This window comes from Bubalus bubalis, chromosome 10 (assembly GCF_019923935.1).
Source record: "Bubalus bubalis isolate 160015118507 breed Murrah chromosome 10, NDDB_SH_1, whole genome shotgun sequence".
Lineage (NCBI taxonomy): Eukaryota > Metazoa > Chordata > Mammalia > Artiodactyla > Bovidae > Bubalus > Bubalus bubalis.
The window spans coordinates 41365304-41389785 of record NC_059166.1 but is presented as its reverse complement, the minus strand read 5'-3'; the positions used below and the strand labels follow the sequence as shown (position 1 = coordinate 41389785).

The window sequence follows — 24482 nt, the reverse complement described above, 5'->3', positions numbered from 1 at the left end:
ATGGGCCACAACTCCTGAAGTCCACACACCCTAAAGCCCATGCTCTGCAACAAGAGAAGCCATGGCAATGAGAAGCCCACACACCACCACTAGACGGTAGCTTCCTTTGCCACAACTAGAGAAAGCCCACGTACAGCAATGAAGACTCAGCACAACTCCCTCACCCCAGAAAAGAAAACAAAAAGAAAAAACAAATGAAGAATCTGCCTTCCAATGCAGGGGATGCAGGTTCGATCTCTGGTCAGGGAACTAAGACTCCACATGCCTGGGGGCAAGTAAGTCTGTGAACTGCATCTGGAGAAAGCCCATGTGCTATAATAAAGACCTAGTGCAGCCCCCAAAATAAATGAAACAAAATCCTGTTGTCTGAAACTGAGAAGGTAGAAAGGAGAAGGTTTGAGTGCAGGAAAATGATCATGAGTTCAGTTTAGAAGGGCTGTGTTTGAGGCACTGACAGTGTTCACAAGGAGATGTCCACCAGACTTAATTCATGGGTCTATGGTGTGAGAACGAGGCAGATCACAATCAGAGACACATATTTTAGAGCCTCAGGCATGGAAATATTTGTGGAAATGATGGAGGTTGGAATGGAGTATGAATATACAGGAAGTGAGAACTGATGGTAAACTCTCAGAATGAAGAAAAGGAGGCAAAGAATGAGAAGGTAACTAGAGAAGTGAGAAAGTAAAGGATCCTAGAAGGCACGGGCTTAAACAAGAAAGGGATGGCTAACTGTTTGAACTGATGAGAATAGGAAGTTAGATAAGCACAGAGGGAAGGTCACTAGATTTGCCCACTGGCAAGTCCCCCGTAACCTTTGGGAGATCAGTTTTGGGGGAATTGGGACAGGCATACCCAGATGGCAAAAGAGAGAATAGGCAGTGGAAGGTGAGAACTGGAGGCAGAACAAATGGGTGGATAACTGGAGACTCAGGTGGGAGAATGAGGAGAGAGATGAAGGAGCATGAGGAGGTACTACAGGCAGAGGACTCCGACCTAGTGCAAAAAAAGACTCGAGCAAATTGATGGCTGAGAGTAAAGAAGAGGGGGGAGAGGAAGCGGTGATGGGAAGGAGATTGAAAGGGAGAGGGAGAGAATGAGAAAGAAAGGGGCAAGATTATAGAAAAGTTGAGAGGGGATGGAATTAAGGAGTAAAACAAGGAGGTGGAGATGGTCGAGAAACCAATGTCTTCTCAACAAATAAGGGACACAATTTGGGGGATGTGAAGAAGTGGGAGAGGTCGTGGATGAGAGGTGAGGAGCCCAGCTCTACAACAGTCACTTACTGAGGAATGTGCAAGAATTTACACACTTTCAGTCCCTTCTGTCAGCACTCTTGACTTAGCGGTGAGCTCCTCCAAGGGACTGGAGCCATTGGTCCCAGTCAGCCACACATTGCGTGGCCTTGGGTCCTGCCTGCAGCCTCCTGGACCCACGCAGCAGTCTGGCACGGAAGCCACTGGGGTTCCAGGAGACACAATTTCATACTTACTTCCTGCTGGGTGGTTTCTGCTATAAACATAGATTTTCAATGTTTAATTTTTTTTTCCACATGCACAACTGATAATTTAATGAGTAACTTTCTCCAACAAAGTTCTTCAGGTAATGTATTCCCTCATCTGATCAATACATCCCTTAATGGGTACAGTAGCTTAATGTTGCTTTAAAAGTTCTCCAGTTTGGCATGTACTCCCACTTTAATCCTGCTAGAATGGGAGAGAGTATCTGAAGTTTTGCTGTGATGCTTCTGAGAACTAGGGGAGGCCCAATGTGTCAACAACAAAGTGACCAGTTTTGATAATTGTTTCATAATATTATTTGCTTATGTTTCACATTCATAGTCAAAGGCCTAGGAAAGTATTAGTACATTCATTCTAGGTTCTTTTTAGAGAATGAGGATGCTTATTTAATCTTGAACTAAGAGCACTAAGAGCCAGCTATATTGTTTGTGCCAGAAAGGTGCAGGCCATGTAGTCATAAGGAATGACTTCAGGTCAGATCTGCAAGCAGTAGATGACACCGCACAACTTAAAAAAAGAAATCCTTTATGTTATCATGCAATACCCAATGGAATTTTTAAGCATTTGGATCCATAACCTCAGAATTAATGCCACACACCAGGGCAGGTCATTGTGTATTTAATACATAAGTAATAAAGAATTCTGCAAATGAAGATTTATTTTGGCATTCTTTAATTGCTGGGTTGACTGAAATGGCTAAAGAAATAAAAAGTATTTACTATTTCACCTTATTATTACTGCTATGAAATTTCTGTTTTTGTTTGATAGTGTTTATTTGAAATTATGTACCACAAATAAGACCAGAGGTAGAAAACAGCACATGAAATAACAAAACAGGAAAAGAAAAAAAGACAAAACAAGACCACACGTACTTACAAACTCTCCTGAACCAACTATGTTCAAGAATTAATAAGCTACATCCCTTACCCCCGTGCACTCACGAGGCTGCTAAAAGTCAAGCCCTCTGAGTTTTTACAATCTAAGTATGTTCTCGGCACCGAATAAGCTTTTTAAAAGCCAGCTTAAAGTCTTCATTGAAACTTGTGTAGAGCAGAGGGTTGATCAGAGAATTCACATAACCAAGCCAGGTCAAAAAATCAGCCACTTCAGAGGACACAGCATAGGTGCTCAGACCCACGATCAACTCTTTGATGAAGAATGGCAGCCAGGACAAGATGAACGCACCCAAAATCAGACCCAGGATTCGTGCTGCCTTGCGCTCCCTGGTGCTGGAGATTTGTTGGCGTTCTCCTGGGTGATCTAGGTCATTGTCAAAGGGAGGAATCCTAATGGAGGTGTGGATCTTCTCAAACTCTGTGGTAGGGTCTGAGGTGGAGAAGTCAGACACACAGAACGTCTGTGTCAGTTTACAACTGGCGAACGAATTTTGGCTATCTGTGCTTCTGTTGCTTAAATGCCGGCTTGAACCTCTTTTCTGGTAAAGGCTCTTGGCTGCATGGTAAATCCGGTAATAGAGAATCAGTATCAGAGTCAAGGGAATGTAGAATGCCCCAAGTGTGGAGTAGATGGTGTAGATGACGTGGTCGTGCCGGATGGTGCACTGACTGGGGGGCGGGCTGAGTCTGCGGTGGCTCCTCCAGAACAGAGGGGGCATGGAGATGAAGATGGAGATGGTCCAGACTGTGAGGATCATCAGCCCGGCCCTCTTGGCGGTCCTCTTCCTGGCGTACTCGATAGCATTGGTGATGGCCCAGTACCTGTCCAGGGCGATCACACAGAGATGAAGGATGGAGCAGGTGCAGCAGGTCATATCCACACTCAGCCACACCTCGCAGATGAAGTACCCCAGCTTCCAGCTGTCCATGACAATGTACATGATGCTCAAGGGCATGACAAGCACAGCCACCAGGAGATCCGTCACGGCTAGAGAACAGATCAGGTAGTTGGCAGGCTGGTGGAGCTTCTTGGTGGTGCAGATGGCCATGATCACGGCGGAGTTTAGCAGCATGGTCAGGGTGGTGATGATGACCAGAGTCATAGAAATGAGCATCTTCTCCGTGATGGTCTTGGGTCTCACAGCCACGCTGGCTTCCGGGGTACAGTTAGTGATGTTCATTTTCCCCTGTTCTAATCTATGCTGTGGAGAAGCTGGTGGTTATTTGTTTCAGCTGAAAACTACACAGACTTGAATGTCTTTCATTGGTAAAGACTCTGTAATTTCCTCAGCTGTGTCGTCTCTTGGGTTCCATTTTGTGTGGGTAAATGGAAAAACCACAGAACTGTATGCTATAGTCTGAATGAAAAAGCCATGTTCTTTCACCTGGAAGACAAATGACAGTGTTTCAGTATTCATAAAACCTTTACATGTTTTTGATATATATTTTTTCTTCTCTGAATGTAAACTCCATCTTTTTAAAAAATGGAAGTATAGTTAATATATAATATTATATGTTACAAATGTACAATATGGTGATTCACAATTTTTAAAGGTTATACTCTATGTACAGTTATTAAAATGTATTGGCTGTAGTCCCTGTGCTGTACAATATATCCATGCAGCATTTTGAAAATTTTATTTATTTATTTATTAATTTTTGGCTGTGCTGGGTCTTCATTGCTGCATAGACTTTTTCCCTAGTTTTGGCGACCAGGGGCTGCTTTCTAGTTGTAGTGCGTGGGCTTTGCATTGCTGTGGCTTCTTGTGTTGCAGAGCACAGGCTCTAGGTGTGCGGGCATCTGTAGTTGTGGCTCCTGGGCTCTAGAGCATAGGCTCAGTAGTTGTGGTGGGTGGGCTTAGTTGCTCTGTGGCATGCGGGATCTTCCTGGACCAGGGATTGAACCAATGTCTCCTGCACTGGTAGGTGGATTCTTTACTGCTGAGCCACCAGGAAGCCTGCTGTAGCTTTTTTTCAAAAAGGATTAAAAAAAATGTGGACCATTTTAAAACTATTGAATTTGTTATAACATTGCTTCTGTTGTATGTTTTGTTTTTTTGGCCACAAATCATGTGGGATCTTACCTCCTTGACCAGGGATCGAACCCTCATCCCCTACATCAGAAGGTGAAGTCTTAACCCCTGGACTGCCAGGGAAGTCCCTATCCTTATAGCTTATCTTATATATAGTAGTTTGTTTGGTATCTCTTAATCCTCTATATTGCCCCTCCTTTCTTCCTTCTCCCCACTGGTAACCACTAGTTCTCTATATCTGTGAGTCAGTTTCTTTTCTTTTATGTTCACCAATAAACTTCATCCCTATATTATTATTCAAATGCTATTTTTTAAGTTCCCAAAGTCTTTCTGAGGGCGACATTACCGAATTTTAATTCTATCTTGCCACCCAGATGACTTTCTCATTTATCTTTATATGTTTTTTCACACTTGGAACCATATATTCACATAATACCATGCTTTAAAAATTCTGGGACATTACCTTTAAAGAAAAAATATACTGTTTATAATAAGCATCTTTCAAACCAGATTTTAAGGTTTCACAGCAAATATTCAACTCCAGAGATATTTTAGTATCACAATGGGACTGTGCAATTTTGTCTAATTATTTCTGACATCTTACATATCCCACTGTGCGTTTCTTTGGAGAAAAGAGAGAAAAAAACATATAACATTCCTTTGATGTTTACAGCTAATTATTCTCAGAGTAATACAGTAAATCAGCTGTGAAACAGCATTATCACCAAGCCCAGAGATGTCTATATTTAAAAACATGTGTTTACTTTTGGTTAACATTTGTGTTCTCTATCTCTTTGTCTCTCTATCTGTCATCTGTCTACTGGATAGCTGTCATTAAGCTGGGCAGTCAATAAGATAGTGACATTTATTGAATACATAGCTGTAAAGTTAAATATAAATTTATACTCATGACAACAAGTCAATCAAAATCTGCATAGGAATATTCACAACTGATGACTACTGGTTAGAACAAAAATCAAATCCTCTGATATGACTCTATGACATTAGGTCCAAGAAAAACCGGTGTTTCAGCAGTTTTAAGAAGGGTTGAAGATTGATGTGGATTAGACCCAACAGACATAATGATTTTAGCAGAGGACGAGGGCAAGAGCCAGTAAAGAGTGATGCTGAAGGTCTTTGGATGAAGTGGGAGTTGAAAGGCAGAGAACAGGAATCTAAATCTCCGGCTTGGATAAGATTTAGCTCTAAATTTACCTTCTCCTGCGTATAGCACAAAAACCAAGAAGAGAGGAAATGAGCATCATTTATATTTTAGATACAGAAAATAAAAGGAAATGATAATTTCACTAACAATCAAATGCAATTATTCTTAAGATAGTCTGTATCTTCCTTCTTCTCTTTGTTTCCGTAATGTTTTATAGTGTTACTGTGGATATACCTATTTTTACTTTTGGCTGAGCCACATGGCATGTGGGATCTTAGTTTCCCTGACCAGGGATCAAACCCATGTCCCCTGCAGTGGGAGTGTGGAGTCTTAACCACTGGACCACCAGGGAAGTCCATGGATGTGCTCACTTTTGAATGTCTTGTGTTTCTCTAGTTCTTCCAGGGCACTTGTGCCATCAACAACTCCCTGTTTTTTGTAAATCAAATGTTTTCTTACCCATGGGTACCTTACTCTCTTTTTATAATGTTTAAATATGAATTTATATTTGAGACCAGGCTATAATACTGAAAGAGTATGGGCTCTGGAATTAGACAGACCTGGGTTCAGATCCCAGATGAACCATCTACTAGCTGCTTAGGGAAACCTCTCTACATTTCTCCCAGTGTCCCATGTGTTAATCTCTACATTTTGACCCCTTCCTCTTAAATAAAATGAAATAAAATTGTTTTTTTTCTTCAAATATTTATCCTTAGATATGTGTTTCTTGGGTTCTTGAGGTCTGTGAGATAGACCAAGAAAAAGGCTTTTCCATTCCAATTATAAGATTGGGAGCATGAACAAGCAACAGAAACTTTAGAAATTTCAATCTGATTACAGAGGCAATTAGGAAATGCATTAATTTTGCAAGTGTGCAATAAAAAAGTCAAAACTAATTCAGCTTCATCAAACTTTTAAAAGATGCTCTATTTATCTGAATTTCCATAAGTCCCAACTGTCATTTCTCTGGCAACACCATTTGTTCCTTATTTTGTAACTATTTATTTTTCAACCCCTTCTCCCCCCAGCAAACTATACATTTCTGGAGGGTAAGATCTATAACTCATTTGTCTTTTTAACTTTAAATTAAATTTAATTTCTAGTTAAGTGAGTAAAAACATTATAGTTTTCAGGGACTGCATTGTTAGCTCTTTTTATTATTTTTTTTTAATTTTTAAATTTTATTTTATTTTTATTTTTTTATTTTTATTTTTTATTTTTTTAATTTAATTTTATTTTTTAAACTTTACATAATTGTATTGGTTTTGCCAAATATCAAAATGAATCCGCCACAGGTATACATGTGTTCCCCATCCTGAACCCTCCTCCCTTCTCCCTCCCCATACCATCCCTCTGGGTCGTCCCAGTGCACCAGCCCCAAGCATCCAGTATCATGCATCGAACCTGGACTGGCAACTTGTTTCATACATGATATTTTACATGTTTCAATGCCATTCTCCCAAATCTTCCCACCCTCTCCCTCTCCCACAGAGTCCATAAGACTGTTCTATACATCAGTGTCTCTTTTGCTGTCTCGTACACAGGGTTATTGTTACCATCTTTCTAAATTCCATATATATGTGTTAGTATACTGTATTGGTGTTTTTCTTTCTGGCTTACTTCACTCTGTATAATAGGAATTATACATCCACCTCATTAGAACTGATTCAAATGTATTCTTTTTAATGGCTGAGTAATACTCCATTGTGTATATGTACCACTGCTTTCTTATCCATTCATCTGCTGATGGACATCTAGGTTGCTTCCATGTCCTGGCTATTATAAACAGTGCTGCGATGAACATTGGGGTACACGTGTCTCTTTCCCTTCTGGTTTCCTCAGTGTGTATGCCCAGCAGTGGGATTGCTGGATCATAAGGCAGTTCTATTTTCAGTTTTTTAAGGAATCTCCACACTGTTCTCCAAAGTGGCTGTACTAGTTTGCATTCCCACCAACAGTGGAAGAGGGTTCCCTTTTCTCCACACCCTCTCCAGCATTTATTACTTGTAGACTTTTGGATTGCAGCCATTCTGACTGGTGTGAAATGGTACCTCATAGTGGTTTTGATTTGCATTTCTCTGATAATGAGTGATGTTGAGCATCTTTTCATGTGTTTGTTAGCCATCTGGATGTCTTCTTTGGAGAAATGTCTATTTAGTTCTTTGGCCCATTTTTTGATTGGGTCATTTATTTTTCTGGAGTTGAGCTGTAGGAGTTGCTTGTATATTCTCAAGATTAGTTGTTTGTCAGTTGCTTCATTTGCTATTATCTTCTCCCATTCTGAAGGCTGTCTTTTCACCTTGCTAATAGTTTCCTTTGATGTGTAGAAGATTTTAAGGTTAATTAGGTCCCATTTGTTTATTTTTGCTTTTATTTCCAATATTCTGGGAGGTGGGTCATAGAGGATCCTGCTGTGATGTATGTCAGAGAGTGTTCTGCCTATGTTTTCCTCTAGGAGTTTTATAGTTTCTGGTCTTACGTTTAGATCTTTAATCCATTTTGAGTTTATTTTTGTGTATGGTGTTAGAAAGTGTTCTAGTTTCATTCTTTTACAAGTGGTTAACCAGATTTCCCAGCACCACTTGTTAAAGAGATTGTCTTTAATTCATTGTATATTCTTGCCTCCTTTGTCAAAGATAAGGTGTCCATATGTGCGTGGATTTATCTCTGGGCTTTCTATTTTGTTCCATTGATCTATATTTCTGTCTTTGTGCCAGTACCATACTGTCTTGATAACTGTGGCTTTGTAGTAGAGCCTGAAGTCAGGTAGGTTGATTCCTCCAGTTCCATTCTTCTTTCTCAAGATCGCTTTGGCTATTCGAGGTTTTTTGTATTTCCATACAAATTGTGAAATTATTTGTTCTAGCTCTGTGAAGAATACTGTTGGTAGCTTGATAGGGATTGCATTGAATCTATAAATTGCTTTGGGTAGTATACTCATTTTCACTATATTGATTCTTCCAATCCATGAACATGGTATATTTCTCCATCTGTTAGTGTCCTCTTTGATTTCTTTCACCAGTGTTTTATAGTTTTCTATATATAGGTCTTTAGTTTCTTTAGGTAGATATATTCCTAAGTATTTTATTCTTTCCGTTGCAATGGTGAATGGAATTGTTTCCTTAATTTCTCTTTCTGTTTTCTCATTATTAGTGTATAGGAATGCAAGGGATTTCTGGGTGTTGATTTTATATCCTGCAACTTTACTATAGTCATTGATTAGTTCTAGTAATTTTCTGGCGGAGTCTTTAGGGTTTTCTATGTAGAGGATCATGTCATCTGCAAACAGTGAGAGCTTTACTTCTTCTTTTCCAATTTGGATTCCTTTTATTTCTTTTTCTGCTCTGATTGCTGTGGCCAAAACTTCCAAAACTATGTTGAATAGTAATGGTGAAAGTGGGCACCCTTGTCTTGTTCCTGACTTTAGGGGAAATGCTTTCAATTTTTCACCATTGAGGATAATGTTTGCTGTGGGTTTGTCATATATAGCTTTGATTATGTTGAGGTATGTTCCTTCTATTCCTGCTTTCTGGAGAGTTTTTATCATAAATGGATGTTGAATTTTGTCAAAGGCTTTCTCTGCATCTATTGAGATAATCATATGGTTTTTATTTTTCAATTTGTTAATGTGGTGTATTACATTGATTGATTTGCGGATATTGAAGAATACTTGCATCCCTGGGATAAAGCCCACTTGGTCCTGGTGTATGATCTTTTTCATGTGTTGTTGGATTCTGATTGCTAGAATTTTGTTAAGGATTTTTGCATCTATGTTCATCAGTGATATTGGCCTGTAGTTTTCTTTTTTTGTGGGATCTTTGTCAGGTTTTGGTATTAGGGAGATGGTGGCCTCATAGAATGAGTTTGGAAGTTTACCATCCTCTGCAATTTTCTGGAAGAGTTTGAGCAGGATAGGTGTTAGCTCTTCTCTAAATTTTTGGTAGAATTCAGCTGTGAAGCCGTCTGGACCTGGGCTTTTGTTTTCTGGAAGATTTTTGATTACGGTTTCAATTTCCGTGCTTGTGATGGGTCTGTTAAGATTTTCTATTTCTTCCTGGTCGAGTTTTGGAAAGTTGTACTTTTCTAAGAATTTGTCCATTTCTTCCACGTTGTCCATTTTATTGGCATATAATTGTTGATAGTACTCTCTTATGATCCTTTGTATTTCTGTGTTGTCTGTTGTGATCTCTCCATTTTCATTTCTAATTTTATTGATTTGATTTTTCTCCCTTTGTTTCTTGATGAGTCTGGCTAATGGTTTGTCCATTTTATTTATCCTTTCAAAAAACCAGCTTTTGGTTTTGTTGATTTTTGCTATGATCTCTTTTGTTTCTTTTGCATTTATTTCTGCTCTAAGTTTTAAGATTTCTTTCCTTCTACTAACCCTGGGGTTCTTCATTTCTTCCTTTTCTAGTTGCTTTAGGTGTAGAGTTAGGTTATTTATTTGACTTTTTTCTTGTTTCTTGAGGTGTGCCTGTATTGCTACGAACTTTCCCCTTAGGACTGCTTTTACCGTATCCCACAGGTTTTGGGTTGTTGTGTTTTCATTTTCATTCATTTCTATGCAAATTTTGATTTCTTTTTTGATTTCTTCTGTGATTTGTTGGTTATTCAGCAGCGTGTTGTTCAGCCTCCATATGTTGGAATTTTTAATAGTTTTTCTCCTTTAATTGAGATCTAATCTTACTGCATTGTGGTCAGAAAAGATGCTTGGAATGATTTCTATTTTTTTGAATTTACCAAGGCTAGCTTTATGGCCCAGGATGTGATCTATCCTGGAGAAGGTTCCATGTGCGCTTGAGAAAAAGGTGAAATTCATTGTTTTGGGATGAAATGTCCTATAGATATCAATTAGGTCTAACTGGTCTATTGTATCATTTAAAGTTTGTGTTTCCTTGTTAATTTTCTGTTTAGTTGATCTATCCATAGGTGTGAGTGGGGTATTAAAGTCTCCCACTATTATTGTGTTATTGTTAATTTCTCCTTTCATACTTGTTAGCATTTGTCTTACATACTGCAGTGCTCCCGTGTTGGGTGCATATATATTTATAATTGTTATATCTTCTTCTTGGATTGATCCTTTGATCATTATGTAGTGACCTTCTTTGTCTCTTTTCACAGTCTTTGTTTTAAAGTCTATTTTATCTGATATGAGTATTGCTACTCCTGCTTTCTTTTGGTCCCTATTTGCATGGAAAATCTTTTTCCAGCCCTTCACTTTCAGTCTGTATGTGTCCCCTGTTTTGAGGTGGGTCTCTTGTAGACAACATATGTAGGGGTCTTGTTTTTGTATCCATTCAGCCAGTCTTTGTCTATTGGTTGGGGCATTCAACCCATTTACGTTTAAGGTAATTACTGATAAATATGATCCCGTTGCCATTTACTTTATTGTTTTGGGTTCGAATTTATACACCGTTTTTGTGTTTCCTGCCTAGAGAATATCCTTTAGTATTTGTTGGAGAGCTGGTTTGGTGGTGCAGAATTCTCTCAGCTTTTGCTTGTCTGAAAAGCTTTTGATTTCTCCTTCATACTTGAATGAGATCCTTGCTGGGTACAATAATCTGGGCTGTAGGTTATTTTCTTTCATCATTTTAATTATGTCTTGCCATTTCCTCCTGGCTTGAAGAGTTTCTATTGAAAGATCAGCTGTTATCCTTATGGGTGTTTCCTTGTGTGTTATTTGTTGTTTTTCCCTTGCTGCTTTTAATATTTGTTCTTTGTGTTTGATCTTTGTTAATTTGATAAATATGTGTCTTGGGGTGTTTCGCCTTGGGTTTATCCTGTTTGGGACTCTCTGGGTTTCTTGGACTTGGGTGATTATTTCCTTCCCCATTTTAGGGAAGTTTTCAACTATTATCTCCTCAAGTATTTTCTCATGGTCTTTCTTTTTGTCTTCTTCTTCTGGGACCCCTATGATTCGAATGTTGTAGCGTTTAATATTGTCCTGGAGGTCTCTGAGATTGTCCTCATTTCTTTTAATTCGTTTTTCTTTTATCCTCTCTGATTCATTTATTTCTACCATTCTATCTTCTAATTCACTAATCCTATCTTCTGCCTCTGTTATTCTACTATTTGTTGCCTCCAGAGTGTTTTTAATTTCACTTATTGCATTATTCATTATATATTGACTCTTTTTTATTTCTTCTAAGTCCTTGTTAAACCTTTCTTGCATCTTCTCAATCCTTGCCTCCAGGCTATTTATCTGTGATTCCATTTTAATTTCAAGATTTTGGATCAATTTCACTATCATTATTCGGAATTCTTTATCAGGTAGATTCCCTATCTCTTCCTCTTTGGTTTGGTTTGGTGGGCATTTATCCTGTTCCTTTATCTGCTGGGTATTCCTCTGTCTCTTCATCTTGTTTAAATTGCTGAGTTTGGGGTGTCTTTTCTGTATTCTGGCAGTTTGTGGAGTTCTCTTTATTGTGGCATTTCCTTGCTGTGTGTGGGTTTGTACAGGTGGCTTGTCAAGGTTTCCTGGTTAGGGAAGCTTGTGTCGATGTTCTGGTGGATGGAGCTGTATTTCTTCTCTCTGGAGTGTAATGAAATGTCCAGTAATGAGTTATGAGATGTCTATGGTTTTGGGGTGACTTTGGGCAGCCTGTATCTTGAAGCTCAGGGCTGTGTTCCTTTGTTGCTGGAGAATTTGCTTGGTATGTCTTGCCCTGGAACTTGTTGGCCCTCATGTGGTGCTTGGTTTCAGTGTTGGTATGGAGGCGTTTGATGAGTTCCTGTCAATTAATGTTCCTTGGAGTCAGGAGTTCCCTGGAGTCAGGGTTTGGACTTAAGCCTCCTACTTCCAGTTATCGGTCTTATTTTTACAGTAGTTTCAAAACTTCTTCTTCTATACAGCACCATTGATAAAACATCTACGTTAAAGATGAAAAGTTTCTCTACTGTGAGGGTCACTCAGAGATGTTCACAGCGTTACATGGAGAAGAGAAGAGGGAGGAGGAAGTTAGAGGTGACCCAAATGAGATGAGGTGGAATCAATAGTGGAGAGAGTGGGCTAGCCAGTAGTCACTTCCTTATGTGCACTCCACAACTGGACCGCTCAGAGATGTTCACGGAGTTATACAGAGAAGAGAAGAAGGAGGAAGGAGACAGAGGTGGCCAGAAGGATATAAGGGGGAAATGAAAAGGAGGGAGACAGATCCAGCCAGTAATCAGTTTCCTAAGTGTTCTCCACCGTCTGGAACACACAGAAATTCACAGAGTTGGGTAGAGTAGAGAGGGGTTACGGAGGAGATATAGGCAACTTGGTGGAGAAAACGGAGAGTCCAAAGGGAGAGAGAGCAGTCAAGCCAGTAATCTCGCTCCCCAGTGAAAAATGGGTCCTGAAGATTGGGTTCTTAAAGGTACAAAATTGGTAACAAATACATAAAAGCAAAAATTAAAAATCTAGAGTAGAGTTTGGAATTTCAAAAATACGATGTTAATGAAAAGAAGAAGGAAAAGAAAGAGAGAAAAAATGAACAAAGAAAAACAAACAAGGTCGCGAAAATTATAAAGAAACTACAGGTACAAAATTGATAACTAATACCAAAAAGCAAAAATTAAAAATCTAGAGTAGAGTTTGGAATTTCAAAAATACAATGTTAAAGAAAAGAAGAAAAAGAAAAAAAAACAAAACACGGTCAAAAATTATAAAATATATATATGAAGTTTGCTGAAGAAGAAAAAAAAATAGGGTCTTTTTTTTTTTTTTTCAAAGTAATAGGTTATAAAAGTGAAAATTAAAGGACAATAGAGGACTTACTTTTTTTTTTTTAAATTAAAAAGAAAGAAAGAAAGATTGATCGTAAAAATATATCTAGGTCTTTCTCTGGTTTTGTTGTGAGTATTGTGGGTTCAGTTCATTTTTGACTAGTTCCTTGGTCCGACTTATATTTCTCAAGATCTATAGGCCCCTTCCTAAGTAGTCCGTAGTAACCACAGGGTTTTAATCTATGGCCTGTAGCTTCCAAGGTGTTTCCCTCTGTTATAGCTTCTTCTGTTTGCTGGTCTCTTCAGTGTCTGGTTTCCGCCCGGACAGAAAGGGGACGGTGGAGGACACTTTTTTTTTTTTTTAATTTAGGCTCACTTGTTCAGTCGCGCTGTGGGGAGGGAGGGAGGGATGCTGCAAACAAATAACACTGGCGTGCGTTCGCAGTGCCTCAGTCACACTGGGTCTGTCCCCGCTCACGGCGCGTGTAGCCTCCCTGCCCACACTGCTCGGGCTCTAGGTTGTTCCACTGGGAACAATCAGAGGCTGGCCCTGGGCTGAGCTCCCAGGTCCAAGCCGCTCAGGTTCAGGCACTCGGGTAGTCCTCAGAGGCGCAGACTCGGTTGGGCCTGTGTTTTGTGCTCTTCCCAGATCCGAGCAGCTCAGGTGATGAGGTGTTTGGTGAGCGCCAATGCTGCGACTTATTGCCTCCCCATCACTCGGTTATCTGGGTGTAAAACCGGCGCACCTTCTCAGGCAGATGTTGACCGTCCAGACCCCCAAGAAGTTTTAGTTAGCAAAGAAGCCTGCTTACAGTTTTATAGATAGTGTCTCTCTGGGGCTGCGATAGCCCCCTTCTGGCTCTGGCTGCCTGTCACCTGGAGGGGGAAGGTCTGCAGCCGGCTATCTCTGTTCAGTCCTTTGTTCTGTGCGCGGGCCTGGCGGTGTCTTAGGTTAGGGCTGGCTTTTCGCGTGGTAGATATCCCACAGTCTGGTTTTCTAGCCCAAATTATTTCGCTCAGATAGCGCTCAGGACATTCGGGCCAGATTCTTACTCTAAGCAACGCAGCCTGCGCCGCGCTTCCCTGCCCAGCCCCCGCTTGCTAATGCCGTATGCAGGCATCTGCGCTGCTTCTCTGCTGGGGGAGTTACCGTAGGGCTCGCAATCTGCGATTTTTAATTGTTTATTTATTTTTTTCTCCCTTTTATGTTGCCCTCTGTGCTTCCAAAGCTCGGCACAGATTCGGCAGTGAGAAGGTTTCCTGGTGTTTGGAAACTTCTCTCTTTTTAAGACTCCCTTCCCGGGACGGAACTCCGTCCCTCCCTCTTTTGTCTCTTTTTTTGTCTTTTATATTTTTTCCTACCTCCTATCGAAGAGTTGGGTTGCTTTTCTGGGTGCTTGATGTCCTCTGCCGGCATTCAGAAGTTGTTTTGTGGAATTTACTTGACGTTTAAATGCTCTTTTGATGAATTTGTGGGGGAGAAAGTGTTCTCCCAGTCCTACTCCTCCGCCATCTTGGCTCCTCTGTTAGCTCTTTTTTAAAAAAAAACTATTTAATTTTTAACTGAAGGATAATTGCTTTACAAAATTTTGTTGTTTTCTGTCAAACCTCAACATGAACCAGCCATAGGTGTGTGTATATATATATATATATATATCTTCCCTCTCTTTTGAACCTCCCTCCCATCTCACTCCCCATCCCAGCCTCTAGATTGATACAGAGCCCTGTTTGAGTTTCCTGAGCCATACAGCAAATTCCCATTGGCTATCTATTTTACATATGGTAATTAAGTTTCCATGTTATTCTTTCCATACATCTCTTCCTCTCCTCCCCTCTCCCCATGAACATAAGTCTATTCTCTATGTCTGTTTCTCCATTGCTGCCCTGCAAATAAATTCTTCAGTACCATTTCTCTAGATTCTGTATATATGTGTTAGAATACAATATTTATCTTTCTCTTTTTGACTTACTTCACTCTGTATAATAGGCTCTGTATATACACAATGGAATATTATTCAGCCATAAAAAGGAACACATTTGAGTCAGTTCTAATGAGGTGGATGAACATACTTAGCTCTTTAATGTGACTTCCTGGCTCATTTGTGCCCAAACCTTTCAGAGTAGAAGTCAAATTCTCCACCCCTGTGTCATCAGTCACCCCAAACTGCTGCACACATCCAACTTGCCATCTTTCATGGATTTTTATTTAACAATATATCTTGAAGTTTGTTCCATAACAACATGTGTAATATGTTCTTTCAAATGGAAGGGGAAGACCACCTGGGGAATGATGATAGATTGGACAAGTGTGGAGAACTGGGCTTTGGAGCTCTTCATGGTTTAAAAATCAGATAGGTCAGGAGACATCTGCAAATTAGAGGACAAGAAAAGCTCCCAAGGCGGAGGAGAACAAGGAGAGAGAATTCTATGCCACGACCATGTAAAGAAAATGTATTAAGTAAGAGAGTGTGACCTAAATACCGGCTGGGCTATCTGGGTGACATCCATGGCCTTGACAAGAGGTGTTTAGGTGCAGAGATGGAGATGAAAGGCAGAATGCAGCAGTTTCAAGAGGAAATGGGAGGAGAGGAAATTGAGACATCCAATAAAAGCAATGTTTTCCAGAGTTTTACTGAAAAAGGGAGCAGAAAATTAAGGTGGTGACTATGGAGGGAAATGTGGAGTCAGGGTTGCTCTCTCCTTAAGATGAGAGGTTGTCTTTTTAAACTGGGCTGTTTATAGTTTCCTTTACTGCTACACTCAATAACTTTTATACTGGGACAGGGAGTGTTTGTGGACTGAGTGGAATGTAAAAGAGGAAGCAGGAAAGCAGTCATGGAGGAGGTCGAGAGTCAGTGGGGCCTGGGGACACGGGTAAATAGCAATTTAAGAGATTACGTTGGGGTTGGTGAAGAGGCTAGAGCCTTACTCAGGAAATGATCCAGCCTCAATTGTCTTGGCTTCCTTTACCTTCTTAAGAAAAATAACACCTGTTTTAGAATCACTACCAACTTCATCCTGGAGAAGGAAATGGCAACCCACTCCAGTATTCTTGCCTGGAAAATCCCATGGACAGAGCAGCCTGGTGGGCTATCGTCTATGGGGTTGCAAAGAGTCAGACACAGCTGAGCAACTGAGCACTGAATCCATCGGAGATAGTATGATTTCTAATTAGAACAGAGCTGGTTAAATAGCATCTGAAAATCTATTAAGTAGCTTTAGCTTCACACCTAGTAGGGGAGGAGGGGCCATAGTAACCCTTAACCCAAAACACATTTTGCAGAACCAATGCAAATACTGATAGCAACATACCAAACTTGTATTAGTCTTCTGGAATGGAAAATTGACTGCAATAATCATAACTAAAAACCAACATATCAGGAGTTGATGCAGGAACATCTTGTGGGTGGTTTTGTAACTTTGTTTCTGCTCTAATCATGGCATTGAAAATACCAGTGCAGTACAAATCCATATCTATTAATAAATTATTTTTCATTAGGATTACCAATAGAAAAGAATCAGTCTATACCAACTGGCTCAGTGCATGATGCTCCCATTCCCATTTACCAAGATGCTTCAAAGCCTCTGGTTTATATTATCCCAGTGATGGTCAGAGCACCAGGCACCAGATGAGGTTATGAGCATACTCAAATGTTTTTTAATTTCACCATCTTATCTACTATCCTATTGGTTTTCATAACTATTAATAATTTACCATAAATACAGTAAAGTCGTCTACATACAAACCTTCAAGTTGTGAACTTTCAAAGATGAGAACATGTGTTCACATATCCAGTCATGTAAGTTAGTTCACATATCTATAAGTTACTGTACTGTAAGATTAAAAATGTTTAATGTTTATTAAAAATGTTTAATGTTTTATTTTTTGTGTTGGTTTTTTATGTAATATTTTTGTGACAAGTATTATAAACCTATTACACTTTATATAGTACCATGTAGCCAATTGTGTTAGTTGGGTACCTAGGTTAAGTCTGTTTGACTTATGGACAAATTGGACTTATGAACATACTCTCAGAACGGAACTCATTTTATGTAGGGGACTTACTGTATTCTTTAAAATCTTCTTTGTTTTCATTTTGCCCAAGTTTTTCTGAGTTGTTTTAAAAATGTGTGCCAATTTCTTCTTTTCATTATTGCAGGAGTGGAAGCTTGCCCTCATATTAGTAATTTTATCTCCCTATTTGTTAAATCCACTTCCTCAGTCCTCATAAAGACTGTTCTTTGCCTGTCGAGGGAAAGAAAGGGTGACTAGCAGTGTGTTTCTCAATGTGACTTGTAGTGGGAGCAGAGGTAGATGTAGAGGAGATACTAGAGTGTGGGGTTCTTCATTCCCATTTTTTTATTTGTTGACTGATGGATTTAAATTGTGATTGGGATATGAAATGTGGTCATTATGAGGTTACTATATCATAATAACAGGACAATATTATCATTGTAAAAATTCAAACCAAACAGGACATATTTTCAGGAGATGTTTATATACTCTAGACACAAGTCTTCTGTCAGAACAACGTTTTGTGAACATTTTCTTCCACTCTGTGGTTTGCCTTTGTATTTAAAAAAAAGATTTTTTTTTTTTTGGCCACACCACTTGGCATGTGGGATCTTAAGTTCCCTGACCAGGGATCAAACCTGTGTCCCCTGCAGTGGAACCACAGACTCCTAACCACTGGACCACCAGGGAATTCCTTGCCTTTGTCTGAAGCCTTTTGATAAAGCAGAAAACTTTAATTTTGAGAAAGTGTAAGTGACCCATGTTTTCTTTGTGATTACAGCTTCTAAGAAGATTTTTTTTTTATAATCTCAAAGTCACCAGGATACTTTTCTGTATCTTCTTTTAGAAGCTTAATAGTTTTAGGTTTTATGTTCATCTTAGGGGAGGTCACCCAGAGGGCATGACTGCCAGTTGACCCATAAGCAGGACCAGGGCAAAGGGAGGCTCCTCCATCCCTCTCTGGTCTTTATAACATATGTTCTGCTCACAGTTCCCATGGTGGGAGCCGTTTTCAAGGATGCAGCCTTGAGAAATTAAAGTATTATTGAGATCATCTGGACAGTATATGTGGCTGCATCCAGTTAAGGCCTCTACATAAACTTTAAAGATTCTGGCAGATGGATGCAAAGATGTGTTCATCTGGTGGCTGCTTAAGACTAGCCTCAGATACAGGTTCCCTTGCTTAGTTAGCCTCCCACCTACCCATCTGGAATGGTCTGCCTCTTTCTTTGGTCTCTCTTTGCTTTCTGCATTTGAGGGCCAATTTCAGATTTCACTCTGGAAATTTCTGAATTTGAAAACCAAAAAAATTAGGAGATTGGAGAAGTGGGTTTTGGGAAAGAGATGCCCGTGGGAGAAATCCTGAGTTGGCTGTTGACCTTTATGTGGGGGAAGGGTGACCTATGTATTAAATGCTCATGGTCCTCTGTGTGTGTTTGTGGACACCCTGGAATACTGGCTGGCTCAGTGAGCTTGTTTGAGGAACTGTACGTGGTGCACTGCAGCAAAGAAGGGAACTGAAGGGCTGGCAGTGGGCTAGTCTCTAGTGTGGGCAGGTGGGAACTCGAGCTAGAAGTTGTAAGAAGAGCTGAGGTTGGAGAAGGATGTGTGGTTGTCCGTGGCTCTTCCAGCTTGTGGGCTGACAGACAAGGTGGGAGAGCAGGGTAAGAAGTTAGAGACCTTGGTGCACTAGTTTGCAAAGCTAGAAGGCCACAAGCGGTTGAGGATTAAGATCTAAGTGGCGGAACAAAGCCTGATTGGGCTGCTAGGACATGGAATCCCTGGGAAAGAGATTCAAATGAAGAAGAGGATGTTATGGTTGACAATTAAATGGATGAAATGCTCTGTGCTATTTGACCCCGAATGAAAAAAGAAAACAACAACACCACCAGAGAGTGGGTCAGCCCCCGATTCAGGAAACACAGCGAGAGAATGTACTCCAGCTGAGCTTACTGATAAAGCTGCCAAGTTCCAACAAAAGGCCAGGGAAAATATCCCCACCTGGTTGGTGTGACTGTGAGATCCAGGGAGTGATGGTGGTTCTCCGAACAGTCAGGAAGCGGAGAAAATGAGCAACGTGATCACACACCACCCCCCTCCCCCCAGCAGTGCCTGCATAGCACCTAGGGGTTCAGGGTACTTACTCCCTTACAGGTTGGATTATTCTATCCTGCAGGGAGGCCTGGCCCATTGAAAGGGTTCTCCTTGGGCATGTGGATCTAGGCAGTAGGTAAGTAAATTATTAGGGAGTTTGGTAAAACAGGCCACCTACATCCCTGTCTTTGAGTCCCGAATGGGCCACATTCACTGCAGGAATGAAAGCCAAGATACCCCAGTCCGCCCCTAGCACCTGATATGAGATACTGATATCCATGCTAAACCTGGTCATAAAATAAGACATTCATGATGTTGGGCAACTCATTGGTTGGAGGAAACTGACAAATTCCAAATACAGGTTTGGGCTGCAAGAAAGCCCTGAGACAGGGCTTCCCTGGTGGCTTCATAGTAAAGAATCTGCCTGCTAATGTAGGAGACATGGATTCCATCCCTGATCTGAGAAGATTCCACCTGCCATGGAACAACTAAACCTGGACTATAGCTATAGCACACTCTAGCTATTGAGCCTGTGCTCGTGAGCCTGGGAGCAGCCCATGTGTCTCAGCTTCTGAAGCCTGTGCGTCTGAGAGCCCGTGGTTCACAACAAGAGAAGCCCGCACACTGCAGCTAGTAAGCAGCCCCCACTTCCAGCAACTAGAGAAAAGCCTGACCCAGCAGAGCCAAAACAAACAAGCAAACAAATAAATAAAATTATTTAAAAAATAAAGTCTGGAGACAGAGAAGAAGGTCAGAAAGCCGAAAGGCTATCTTACTTAGCTGGCTGTGAAAGTTACCTAGTAAAAGTAACCTGTAAACGTGGTTTTACCTCCTTGCTGCCAGGACCCCATCTAAAAGGATAGACCAGCAACCCAATGCTCCACTGGCTGGCCTATGGAAAGCCTTAAAAGCTGAACAGCAGTTCAGACCTGCCCCACCTGCCCCAACCAGCCCTGATGCCCCACCAGCTCCAGTAGGGGCCTCAGGGATGCAGTCCTATTTGGAATGGTGCCTCACTCCCCAGGTATAGCATGCAGGCAAGATCATATCCAGATCAGGGCCACTGGAGGCTTCCTGTTCCGCTCACTATTCACCGGTCCCCCCAAAATGAACTGAAGGAGACAGTTCTAGTTGATACTGGAGCCAACTGTATTTTAGTATACATGGGCACCCTCAAAAGTTTTCTGGCACCACCTTGGCACCACTGATGGTGGCAGGGGGCAAACAGTTATAGTCAGGAAGTTCCCTTTGATGTTTCAAATTGGGTCTTCTCCCCACATCAATAAAATGGGCCCATTCCATTCCATTCATGACTGAAGCAGCTGAGTATGGAGCAGCACATTGATGATATAATGTTAACATATGAGGATGTGCCTCACTGCAGGACACTCTGTAGACTTCTCTGGAACCTCTGAGAAGAGGATAGATCAATCAACTCAGAGAAAATTCAAGACCCAGGCACTGCCATAAAATTTTTGGGAGCCATTTATTTGGGTAAAATGTATATTGTCCCAGAAGCTTTGACTGATAATGTACAAACGTAGCTGATCCCTAAGAACATGAAAGGCATTCAAGCCTCCCTGGGGACTCGGGGGTTCTGGAGGACTTTTACTCCCCACCTGGCACAATGTGCCAACCCTTATAGTGCCTGATAAAGAAGGGCATGCATGGGACATGGCTTCTCAAAGTCCAAGCCACCACTGAGAAGGCAAAAATGAAAGTGAAGCTGCTTAAAGGTCTGGGTATGTCTCAAACAGACCTACCACTGGAGTTAGACATGCATACAAGTCTGGAAGGTAGAGGCTCGGCACTGTGGCAAAGACAACAGAAGGAAAAATACCCCTAATATATTTGTCCCAGTTCTAAAATGGGGAAGAAACCTGACATAGCTCCATAGACCAAGAGCTCCTGGCAATATATTTATTTCTCCAGGTAGAATCTCTTAGCACACATGGTAAGAACTTCTCTTCCTATCAAGGGGTGGGTTAGGATACTGTGTTCCTTCTCCCATAATCTTGCACCCCAGTCTGGCAGAAGTGACTCCTGCAAAGAAGGGTGCTGAGGAGAAGAAGAGCTGGTCCATCATCAACGAGGTGGTGACCAGAGAATACACTATCAACATTCACAAGCACATCCATGGAATGGGTTCCAAGAACCCCTCAGGGCATTCAGAGAAATCCTGAAATTTGCCAAGAGGGAACCCCAGATGTATACATTGACACCAGGATCATCAAAGCTGTCTGGACCAAAGGAAAAAAGAATGTCCCATGATGGATCCGTGTGCTTCCCAGGTGGCGCAGTGATAAAGAATCCGCCTGCCAGCGCAGGAAATGCAACAGAGGTGGGTCAGGAAGATCCCCTGGAGGAGGGCATGGCAACCCACTCCAGTATTCTTGCCTGGGAAATCCCATGGACAGAGGAGCCTGGAGGGCTACAGTCCATGGGGTCACAAAGAGTTGGACAGGATTGAGCAACTGAACACACACATACACACACACACTTCTATCTATATGCAGTTGTCCAGGAAACTTAATAAAGATTAACCAGACAAGCCCTAAATGCTGGTGACCTGTGTACCTGTTGGTGACCTGTGTACCTGTCAAGTCTCCAGATAGTTAATGTGAAGGAGAACTAACTGCTGATTGTCAAATAAAGTTATAGAAACACCTTTACATCTTAATTTTTCTTTTTTAATTGCAGCATAATAAGCTTGTCTGTCTTAAAGCAGTTCCCAATTATAGGATTGTTTGGAGAGCATTTCCTAAATACCATGCCTGGGCGCCTTCTTCCCAGTCCCTGGAATTTCTGAATATTGGGGCAGGTGTTCTAAGGTGGTTTTGAAGTGCAACCTGGCTTGAGAGTGACTATTTTGGTAGTTGGGACATTGAGGGTTTAATGTTAATGCTTTTTCCGTGCATGTTTTGTTAATTCTAAGATAAATATTTTCCCAGAAACTGGAAAAAAGAAAGGGGAATTATTTTTTCCCCTAAAATATGGGATGTTTAGTTATTTCAGCACTTTTTGTGGGATAGACTTCCTTTGCCCTTTGAAATGCTTGGTGCCTTTGTCCAAAAACACAGTTGACTCTGTATGTGTCAGTCTGTTTAAGACTCTCTCTTCTGGTCCACTGATCTACATTTGTGCCAATATAACAGTATCTATACTACTGTAGATTTATAGAAGTCTTCAGATCAGGTGGTATGAGGCCAACTTTTTTCTTTTTTTCAAGATAGTTTGGACTATTCTAGGTTCTATGATTTTCCACACAAATTTTAGAATCAAATTGTAAATTTCTAAAAAAAACCCTGCTGGAATTTTACTTGTGATTGTATAGAAATTATAGACTAATTTAAGGAGAATTTAAATTTATCAACATTGTATGTCCTCCAGTCTGTGAAGAAAGTAGCATTCTCCATTTATTTTGATATTTAATTTCTTTCGTATTACTTGTAATTTTCAGTATAGAGGTTTGCACATATTTAACTCGATCTCTATGTATTTTAATATGTTTTTGTAAATAGTATTTGTAATTCAATTTCCATTTTTATTGCTTATATAGAGAAACACAATGAATTTGTGGATGTTAATTTTGAATCTGTTATCTGGCTAAATACTCATAAATTTTGCAGCTATTTTATAGATTCTTATGATTTTTTTCTAAGAAAACAATCATGTCATTTGCAGAGACAGTATTCTTTTCCAGTTTTCTTGTTCAATTAAAAAAATCACTATATAATAAGCCTATCTGTATAAGCATTTTTTCCACCCATTTCCCAAGCTCAAGAGTGATGCACATGTAGTGAGTGTATTATAAGTTGCATACTGAACTAGGGAGCCCAAATCTTTTATAACGGGCAGTAAGGATCCTGCCCCTTACTCCAAAAGGAGGCATACTAGACTAAACATGCTTTCCTTTTCCAATCTCTATCATCCAAGGCTATTTTCTATACAGCCATTTTGGGGATGATAGTCTGGAACAAAGGGAATCCCAAGACTTTCATCAAAGTGAGAAACGATACACCACCCACAGCAAGTGACCTAGAGGGAGAAAATCAGTCAATTAAAGATATGGCTAAGTATCAACCTGAGAGTCAAAGCGAGGGATAAATGTGTGGCACAAAAAGTATGTGTTCAAAGTTAAAAATAGAAAATTGAGACCAGAAAATGTGAAAGTAAAATTGAAAAGTAGTGGTGTCATATAAATGCCAAGAATTCTTGGCATTTTTATTGGGTATCAATAATACATTTATAAACATAATTTCCCTCAGACTGGAGGCTACTTCTCTTGGAACTGAAACATAAATATATGCACATAGCCTTCTTCCGGCCACCATAAAATTGTAGCATAAAACTCTAGGGTGTTAGACCTAATAGATGCTCAGAAATAACTAAGGACTAATTACAGAGACAGGGAAGTGGATGTGGAAGTGTTAGTCGCTCAATCATGTCCAACTCTTTGCGACCCCATGGACTGCAGCCTGCCAGGCTCCTCTGTCCATGGGATTTTCCAGATAAGAATACGGGAGTGGGTAGCCATTCCCTTCTTCAGGGGATCTTCCAAACCCAGGGATCAAACCCAGGGTCTCCTGCTTTGCAGGCAGATTCTTTACCATCTGAGCCATGAGGGAAGCCCCACAGATAGGGTAGGGAAACTGAGACTCAAAGGCATGGAGCATCTTTTTCAGAGCCATACAACCAATCATTGATAGATCTGAGGTGCATTCACAGGACCTAGGCAACATACTATTTCTTGTTTCTCAACCTAAAGAATTGGGTTGGCCAAAAAGCTTGAGTTTTTTTCCATACTATCTTACAGAAAAACTAGAATAAACTTTTGGCCAACCCAATAGGTTGAGCAAAAAAACCCCACAAAAACCCAACATGGGTACCTACCAGTGTCCCTCTTATAAACATGCCCTCAGGGGCAGCTGGAGTGGAGGCAAGTGGTCTGAGACAGCAATACTTCTCAAGGTAGAAGCTCAGTAGGAAACCTTAGCTCCGCGGGGCAGCTTAAATGCTCATTTCCTTGAGTCTGGTACAAAGGCAATTGTG

At 40.6% G+C, this 24482-nt stretch overlaps 1 protein-coding gene across 1 annotated transcript in view; it reads right to left on the bottom strand.

Annotated features, from left to right (window-relative positions):
- Positions 1-2208: 2208 nt before the first annotated feature.
- The window catches only part of HTR1E (5-hydroxytryptamine receptor 1E), a 103029-nt gene continuing 80755 nt past the window's right edge, over positions 2209-24482 (bottom strand). Inside the window, exon 2 of the mRNA XM_045161948.1 lies at positions 2209-3801. Coding sequence (XP_045017883.1) covers positions 2500-3597 — 1098 coding nt within the window. The 5' untranslated portion in view covers positions 3598-3801 and the 3' untranslated portion in view covers positions 2209-2499. The remainder of the gene's footprint in view (positions 3802-24482) is intronic.